The sequence below is a fragment of the Nematolebias whitei genome, chromosome 13, assembly GCF_014905685.2.
Source record: "Nematolebias whitei isolate Nwh7 chromosome 13, NemWhi1, whole genome shotgun sequence".
NCBI classification, from domain to species: Eukaryota; Metazoa; Chordata; class Actinopteri; order Cyprinodontiformes; family Rivulidae; genus Nematolebias; species Nematolebias whitei.
The window spans coordinates 16077241-16087107 of NC_056510.1; the positions used below are offsets into that span (position 1 = coordinate 16077241).

Below are 9867 nucleotides of genomic sequence, written 5' to 3' on the forward strand. Positions count from 1 at the left end.
ATAGTAACAAATATGAATAGTGTGTTTTTGTTTTGTTTGTTTTTAGTTGATGTTTTATTTGTGGCAAATGACTCACAGAGAGTCATAACATATATTGATACAAATAAAAAAATGTTTTAAATATGCTTTATGAAATAGCTAAAACAAACGGAACCTTAAAACATAGAATGCTGATGATTGTAAGCTGATTTTATATTAAGCTTTTTGTTTTCTGCAATTTTGTAGTTTATTATTTGTAGAAGCTTGTGGATATTTTGCGTTTCCATTTGTGTCACATGTATTTGGCACCCCTTTTTCATAAGTTTTACGTGATAATTAGTGGTTTTGAACTCTTAGTACATGTAGTGTACACCCTGTGTGTGAATGACAATGAAGAACCTTGAACTTGAACCTAATAGCCAATTGTCATATTTTTTCATCTTTTTTTGCTGAGGTTTATCTATTTATTGTCTACATTTTGTGTAACATACAGCATTATTCAAAAGTCTTGAAATACTGTATATTTTCTTTTTTTTCTAAGAAGACAGACTTTCTTTAAATATTGTCATGAGAATCTAAAAAAGTTAAATCTGGTCCTCTGGACATTCAAAAAAACAAAACAAAGCAAAACAACAACAACAACAAAAAAAATATATATATTTTTGTTGTTTTGCTTTGTTTTGTTTTTTTGAATGTCCAGAGGACCAGATTCAACTTTTTTAGATTTTTCTACCTGGATTATTGAGCATGCATCAGGATATTGTCATGAGAAATATTAAACTTCCTGCAGATCTTTCTTTCTTTTTTTTTTTTTTTTTTGTTGACATTGGTTGACACTTTAAATATTAGAAAAAAAGTATTTTGCAGCAAAATATAAAGAAGTGGGAGTGCTTTAAAACTTTTGTACGTTACTAGATTATGTGCCACAATAGTTATTACATTTCAGAGGTGCGTTTTTTGTCCCCTCCTAGTGGTTTCACTGTTACTAGTTAGCCATCCAACAATTCTTTCAGTTCATTTATATAGCGCCAAGTCACAACAGAAGTCATCTAAGGGCACATTCATATATAAAAATAATAAGTTAACGGAACTGTATTTTCATCTTGTTTCTTTACGATCATGTTAGATATTTCTTTAGCACATACACCTATTGTTTTCAGGGATAATTCCCATCACTCAGCGTCATTTCGGGACCATTGTTTAGTTTATGACTAGTTAGAAAACTGTTACATGTGTTGAGTAATTTCTCTGAACCATTATTTTGGAGAAAAAGTTTTCTTTCTCTGTGCCAGGTGGTGTCGCTGTCTTTTAATTCCGCCGCTGCAGCGCCGTAACACGTTGGTTCCGCGTCAGGTCAGAGGTCACTCTCTGAACTAGCATGTAGTAGCATTTTTATGCTTGTATGGCTATATTTTTACTCTACAGAGTTTGGCTCGCTCCAATGTCTTGACGCTTTTTTGGGCAAGAGTCTCACTGATGTTTGGTAGGTTGTGGTTACATATTTTATATCTAACGTGAGCAAACTGTTTTATAAACGTAAACGTACTATAAACCAAGTTACAAAGCGATTCGAAGCTAATGTAGCTAGCAACTCTATTGCAAATAATGATCCGTTTTTACAAGTGACAAACGTATTCTCAATCAATAAACTAAATCGTTATTCATTAATGTATTTTATTCGCTACATGGTTGGTTGAACATTTTTCGGCCTTCAAGTTTCTTTGTGTTAATTTTAAGATTAGCTTTATGCTAAATAGTATTCATTGTTTGCAAGTAACCTTGTGTCAGAGCTTGTTATGTATTTAACTTTAATGTATCGTGACGCTTATGATAAATTTGTGTGTACTAGCTGAGAAGCTTAAAGGTTTGACGAAACAAAAGCCTTTCATGACTTCATCATGCATAAACTGAATGTCAGCTCAGCTTTAAATGAGGATTTTGTATCTATATAATTATGCAGTGTTGGGTTTATTATTATTATTATTATTATTGTTTTATTTTGACATGTGTCCTGTAAAAGTACGTTTTGAGATCTAAAAAAAAGTTAAATCTGGTCCTCTGGACATTATTATTATTTTTTTTTTTTATTGTAGAAACGTTTCGTCTTTCATCCGAAAGACTTCCTGAGTCTGAGGGATATTGAACAATAGTCAATATTGAACAATGCATCAGGATACGTTTTGAGATCTTAAACGTGAATATTTGGAGCATTCTTAACATTGATAGTCATTGCATTTAATCTGAAAACTTGTTTTTTGGTTTGTAGCTCGTATCTGTCTGCAACAATGACAACCATCGTTCATGACACATCAGAGGCAGTGTGCCTGTCTGCGGAGTACAACCTCTGTCTGAAGCCCATTGCCAAAATGACCGTCAGTGTGGCTTTGCCGCAGCTCAAGTTGCCAGGGAAGAGCATCTCCAACTGGGAGGTAATGGAGAGGATAAAGGCCATGGTAGCTCCTGACCAATTTTCAGCTCTGAGGATCTCCAAAAGCACTTTAGACTTCATTCGCTTTGAGGGTGAAGTGGAAAACAAGACTGTGGTCAAGAACCTGTTGAGTCGACTGGATGGAAAGACCATAAAGCTCAGTGGATTTACTGACGTACTGAAGGTAAATCTTGCAAAATGTGCTTTAAGTTATGCTGTATGGGTAATGTTGCTGCTTTTAATGCTTCTTAGTTAGATTATTCACTATAGTTTGTGTTCAAATGACCTGCGACTCACTGTTAGCTTCATGTTGCCCAAATATGGGTAGCATATTTTAAAGAAATTAATGAGTTTTACATATTCACAAAACACTTTTACCTGAACTTGGGTCTAACTGCATAATTAACAATTAGCTTTTTCTGTCTTTATCTTAGGTTCGCGCAGTAGAAAATAAAATGGATTTCCCCACACGTCATGACTGGGACTCCTTTTTCCGGGATGCCAAGGACATGAATGAGATTCTGCCAGGAGAGAGGCCCGACACCATCCACCTGGAAGGACTTCCCTGCCGCTGGTTTAGCCAGAAAGATAGCCAGTATCCTGATCGGCCCTCTGAAGAGGTCCTCACTGCTGTGTTTCAAACATTTGGCAAGGTAGTTTATGCTTTATACTTACTGATAAAGGGCCACAGAGGCAATGAATGGAGTTCCTGTTTTGACTATTTGTCCTGCCTTGAATTTTGATTGTACATAATGTTCAACAATTCTGTAAAAAACATCTAGAATTGTCTTCTACTGCATATACTGTACCACTACCATGCAGGCTGTCTTTGAAACATTAATATTTTGCAGCTTTACTATATTCAAAATGCTGACCTCAACATGTTTTTAAAAAGAAATAGAATTGTATTTTACACACATCCAGTCACTCCGTTGTTCTGTTTTAGAGATGCGCTGTTTCTTTTATCTGCATTAACTTTTTATCTAATAAAAATGTTTCAGTATTGTTTTCAGATTATTACTAATGTCATGGCATTTTAATAAAAATTTGATGTTTAATATTTGTTTTTAGGTGCGTAACGTTGACATTCCAATGCTGGACCCATACAGGGAGGAAATGCTTGACAAAAACTTCAATACATTCAGCTTCGGTGGTCATTTGAACTTTGAGGCTTACGTCCAGTATCAGGAATACTGTGGCTTCACTAAGTCCATGGACTCTCTGCGTGGCATGAAGCTGATGCTGAAAGGAGATGATGGAAAGGCGGTTGCATGCAACATCAAGGTACCAAAGAATTTATAAATGTATATAAACATCTTTTAATGATTTGTATCTTGAATTGTATTTTTCTCCTCATTCAGTTTTTCCACTTATTTTTACTCCAAGCATATAAGTAGAGAACTTCAAGAATTCTCTAAATTCTAGATAAAGTCGTTTGATATTTTATGTTTACTATAGTGTTTTTTTTATTTTGAAGTGGAGGTAATCAGTTGTACACACTTTAGTGGATTTAATCAGTTACATTTTTAAAAAGCACTTCTTTGTTTAATAATAAATTATTTATTCATATATGCTGCCTTACTTACCCAAAACTGCCATTACAAGCAAAGAACTTTAAGCATTTTTGTTTTGCTTGTTTTTATTTTAGCCTGTATTTCTATGTAGAGGTGTACACCTTAAGACACTGATACAAAAGTGGCACAATATAAAAGCCTAAATATTACATTTGCCTCAAGGGCATAAGCATTTTATAGCTTTTAGAACCTGAAAAAGAGCTCATTTGTTTCTTTAATCTCAGCTTTAAATAGCTTGATCTGTAGACTCCTTTACTCCAAGCTAAAATCACGTTGAGTGTTGTCTATTAGGAAACGGTGTTCTAACAGCTTGTTTTGTGAGCTAGAACTCTGAATTGCAGCTGATGTAGTGATATTGCAGGTAAGTTGAGATTAATAATGTGATGGTGTTAGTCAGTTGAAAGTAGCTTTAAGAGCTTTTAGGGCAATGAGAGCTGAAGCTGCATCATCAGTGTTTCCAAAGTAATGAATGGGAGGAGAGCTAAGTCGTCTACTTCACAGAATAAAGCTACATAATCTAAATGTGCTGAACAACTATTAAGAGAGCCTTTGTAATGACTTTTGTTTCAAATATTGGGTACTGTACGGTATTTTTGTTGCTATATAGCGTTGATGAAATGACAGCAGCTATTGACTGAACTTGAAGATTGACTGATTTATTTTAATCAACAACAACCATTATTATTATTACTATTATTAGGTGACCTTTGACACCAGCAAGCACCTTAGCGATGCAGCCATAAAGAAGAGAACCCTGGAGAGGCAGAAGCTACATGAGCTAGAGAAGCAGCGAGAGGAGCAGAAACGACGAGAAAAGGAAGAGGAGGAGCGACGGAAGGAGGAGGAGAGGTACAATGATGGAAGCAGTGTGGTAGTTTTATAAAAGATAAAGAGTTCCAGGAAATTATATACCAAAATATTTCAACTTATTTTGATATAGAATAATTGCACTCATTTGCACATAAAATAATGTTGGAGATGGTACTAGAGATTAAAAATAAAACATTTTAAATGTTTTATTTCAGAAAAATTTTGCATCAACTTCCTTGCAGAACATAAATGTAATTTCATAATTTTCATATTTAAACAGAAATAGTACAGACTCATGTCAAATACTGGAACAAAAATGATTAAAAATCATAATAAATTAAAAACGCATGGGTTCTGTAAAAACAAGCAAGAAAAAAAGACCAGCGTGCTTATTACTGTGTTGCATTACTTTTGAAAACGACAATATTTTCAGAAATGGGGGGGGGGAATTGTTTTTGTAGTTTTGAAAGTTAAATATATTTCTTTTTGTGTGAAGAAATTGACAGTAGTCATTACAGTTAAATACTTTGGTCCATAAACTTTAAAGCCATGCTGCTGTAGTTGGTGCAGTGTGGTTTGGTATCTTCCTTCAAAGTAGGACAAATTTTTAAAACTTAATATTAATGGCATTGTTATACATTATCGCCTTGCAGATATACGATTGTAAATTGTTGACTCATGTAAATTATCTAATTATTATATTTTTAAAAATGTCAGTGTGATTAAATCATTTTTAATGTCCAACAATGTTCAGTCAGGTCATCTGGACAGTTTTTTTTTTTTTTGTTTTTTTTTGAGAAACGTTTCGCCCTTCATCCGAAGGGCTTCTTCACTCTGAGGAGTCACAAACAAACTGTTTCCCCACTAAGCAGTACACTCCTATAGTGGACCAACCAAAACAAAAAGAAAGAAACCGTCCACATGACCTGACTGAACATTGTTGGATTCTTTACCTGGATTATTGAGCATGAACGTTGATGTCTTTTTTAAATATCTTTATATGCAGAATGTTTTTTACTTTTATTTAAGATTTAATTGGCATTTGTGACAAGCTTCTTTTTTATTTTATTTAATTATTTCTTTTTTATTTTTTTAGTACATGTAAGTGGAACAGAACAATAAAATGTGCTGAAACTGTCTTTTTTGGTTTCTCGCCTGTCCAGAAAACAGAAAGAACACGAAGAGGAGGAGAAGGAGAGGAAGAAGGAGGAGAGGCTGCGTAAACGAGAGCAGAAGCTGCGGGAGAAGGAGGAGAGGAAGAATCTAAAGAAGGTGAGAAGACAGCAGGAGCAGGAGCAGAAGAAGCTGCAGGTGAAGATCGCCATGGAGGAGAGGAGGCTGCTGCTGGCTCAGCGCAATCTGGAATCAATACGACTCATCGCTGAGCTGCTCACCAGAGCAAAGGTATGAAAGTCATTCAACCCTGGGTCGGATTGCTCAATTATCTGCTCTGAATTCTGCACATACCAAACTATTGAACAATAGCATTAATGCGAATATACAATATGAATGCTATCACTGAATAATTACATTAACCTTATCAAGAATGTTTCTGATGTATAATATAGTTCCTAATGAAAGACACAGGTAATCCAATGCATGTTATTTAGCATGTGTCTTAAATTAATTGTGTTAAATTTACAGATCTGAACTACTTTTGTGACAAAACAAAACAAATGTGTTTGATTTAAAGAATATGGCTAAAGTTTTTTCTGCTAATGAAGAATTACAATTACCTTTTTTTTCCCCCATAAGTCACAGTTTTTTGCATAATTTACATGCCCTGCGACTCATACGCAGAAGCAACGTATTTATGGATTTTTTTCCTATATTTATAAACCAATCTTTGGCTGAGATATGACCATTTTCATTCATTCTGTCTGAAAAAAATTGAACACTACCATTTTCAGCCGCTAGATGGCATTCGCATTGTTTGGCATGCCGTTGTATTATGTAATAGGTAAAAATGGCTATAATGACAAATTCAAAAAAGTTCAAGCCAAAAACAACTGGACTTTATTTATTATAATTTACTTCATACTTGGACAGCACGGTGGCGCAACTGGTAGAGCCACTGCCTCTCAGCGAGCAGGTCCCTGGTTCAAACCCCGGTCCAGGGGCCTTTCTGGGTGGAGTTTGCATGTTCTCTCCGTGCATGCGTGGGTTTTCTTTGGGTACTCCAGTTTCCTCCCATAGACCAAAAACATGCATGATTGGCTGACTGATAAATCTAAATTGTCCCTAGGTGTGAGTGAGAGAGTGAATGGTTGTTTGTCTCGTTTGTCTCTATGTGGCCCTGTGATGGACTTGTGACCCGTCCAGGGTGTACCCCACCCATTGCACAGGGATTGCTGGACATGGGCACCGGCGACCCCCGTGACCCAAAATGGAAGAAGCAGGTAAAAGATAATGGATGGCTGGATACTTTATACTTTATTGTTTTTGTCTTGAACTTTTTTGATTTTATCATGTCCTGGATGACTGAAAATCTTCACCAGCTATTAATGACACAATTGGCTTGCCATAGCCTGCCACCTTCGTCCTGCTCGCTGCTTGGACCAACCATCAAACCAGCTTCATTTTGCTGCACCGCCCCGGCGACATGAAGCTAATTTGACCATTAAAGCACATTTACTAAACAAAAGTTGGACTGAGACACAACTTAGCTATAATTTTGAGCAAACAAATAATTGTTTTTAAGTGTTAATCTTGTTAAATTCTTGTTAAAGTCCTCACGTGCACGCTCCAGCAGCCGCCATTTGGCAACCAATCGATTTTTGGCACAACACCGGCCCACATTTCTGGGTTCGGCCCACATTTGCGCGTTGTCAGCGGGGACGCGTAACACACGCGACGTGCCAGTGGTGACACATAATAGATGCGACGTATACAGCAAAGCAACATATTTATGGATTTTTCCACTTAATCATATTTGGACTGATCCAACTTATAGGGCGGAGCGACGTTTTAGGTCGGAAAATACGATAGATATGTAATGTTTCATGAAACAAAACAATATTATTGCTTTTACCATTTTTGTATTCTTCATGGGTTTAGATTTGGGAAAGTGATGCTCTGTTCTGTCTAGCCTGCATTAAGGTTTGTCAATAATGGCGCTTTAAATAGAAAAGCTTGGAACTTGTCACTTGCACAAGATAAAGCTTTGCCCTTTAATATATCTACAACATTTATCTTTGCACCTGTGTGATTATTTTTCACAGACGCTTAAGCAGCAGCAGCTGGAGAAAGAGAGAGCTGAACTCCAGGAGCGAGAAAGGCTGGAGCAGATTCGTCAAAAGGAGGAACTGGCTCGTCTTCAGCAGCTGGAGGCCTGCCGCCGCAAGCAGGAGGAGGAGCTGTGCAGGGTGGAAGTGGAGAAACAGCGAGCGCTGGAGCTTCAACGAAGAGAAAAGGAGCTGAGGGACAAACTCCTGTGCAATCTTATTAAGAAGAGCAGGAAGGAGACTTTAGGAGCCATGGACATGCAGAACCAAGTTGTCCCTCTAACTGGGGAAAAGGTTTCAGATCTTGGTGTGACGTTGGGGGTCCTGGGTGAGGTGAATGGTGTAAAGGAGGATAACGGCAGAGGAAAGAAGACCTCTAAATCTAATGTCCACTCTGAAGGTTTAGAGAAGAATAAATCAAAGGAGAGAAGAAAAAGTGATCATAGGAGGGAAAAGTCCAATCAGAGCAGAGAACGAGCAAGGGACCATTCCCACAGTCGGGGGAGACGGAGGCATTCTCAAAGTTACGGTAGAAGAAGAAGCTCAAGTCGTGGCAGAAGGAGTTACAGTCATCGCAGGAGGAGCGACAGTCAACACAGAGGCAGGAGGCACGCATACTGCAGCAGCAGCTCCAGCAGAGACAGGAGGAGCATCAGTGGGCGGAGCCACAGCAGGGGGAGGAGCCACAGGCAGAGTCACCGCAGACACAGCAGGCAGAGATCTAGGAACAGCAATAAAAGCAGGGACCACAGGAGTCTCAGTCATCACAGCCGAAGATACAGAAGACACAGCCACAGCAGGGATCGGAGCCACTCCAGACGACGCTAAATGCATTAAAGCAGTTTTTATTTTTATTAAGTGGCATCCTGTACGAACAGTCTGTGTTCACTCCTTAAAATTCAACATTTTTAAAGTTAAAGGAGAAGGTTAGACATTTCTGGTCAGCTTTTTTGGTTTTGTTTCTTTTTTAAGATAAAGATATATATATAAAAACAATACAGTACTTGAAAACAAAATTAAAATCACAAAATAACAAAACTAAAATAAAAAGTTTAGCATGTTTGTAAGTCACTTGGTGCTGTCGATTTCACACAGTTGCTTTTATATTTTTTCTTTATTAAATTTGACAATTTAAAATTTCCAAATGCTAATGTTATAAAAAGTCTATTTTTGCCCTGAATGTCATTATTTTCTTCTGTACAAATAAACCTCCTGCAACTAGAGAAGATCTGTTTTACTGACCGTATGTATAAAATGATCACTTACTGAAATAAAGTGAGACAGTGACAGAAAAGCTTGAAATAAAAGTTAATTTTGGCCAATTGTTTGCAGTCTAAAGCTCATCTTTACTCTTGCATAACTTATTGTCTTCACAAAACAAGCACACAAGAAAAATTGTTTTGTTTGTAAGCTCGATTATAGAAAATGCCTTTAAGACTCAGCATGACGTTTCATTTTAATTGAATTACAAACAGGTGGTGTACTTGTTCAAGCTTTTAATTGTTTGTTTTTTTATCAAACCATTAAAAACATAATTCCAAAAGTTATATATATAAAAAAAAATGATTTAGTGCTGAACTAAGATTTTCTTTGTTTTTCTTCATCTGCTATTTCTAAAGAAGCAGCTGCATTTGTAATAAATATGTAATTTTAGTTAGAGAATTGTTTTTGGATGAACTGAGAATGTGAAAACGACTTCTTCAGCACAAGTGATACATTATGAGTTTGTACCTTGAGGGTTTTATGTGATGGAAAAACATTCAACCGGCTTTAAAAAGTAAAGTTAAAGGGAAAAAATGTTATGTTTTCCTTTTTTTACACACACTGATGAATAATTGTCTTTCTCCTTTTT

General features: G+C 36.5%; 1 protein-coding gene across 1 annotated transcript; it reads left to right on the forward strand.

Moving 5' to 3' along the window:
- Positions 1-1433: 1433 nt before the first annotated feature.
- On the forward strand, positions 1434-8914 carry akap17a (A kinase (PRKA) anchor protein 17A). Its single transcript, XM_037686372.1, has 7 exons — positions 1434-1462; positions 2246-2591; positions 2842-3060; positions 3479-3691; positions 4682-4830; positions 5955-6195; positions 8013-8914. Exons 2-7 carry the CDS (start codon positions 2265-2267, stop codon positions 8841-8843), a joined length of 1980 nt encoding a protein of 659 aa, XP_037542300.1. The 5' UTR covers positions 1434-1462; positions 2246-2264; the 3' UTR covers positions 8844-8914.
- The last annotated feature ends 953 nt before the right edge of the window (positions 8915-9867 follow it).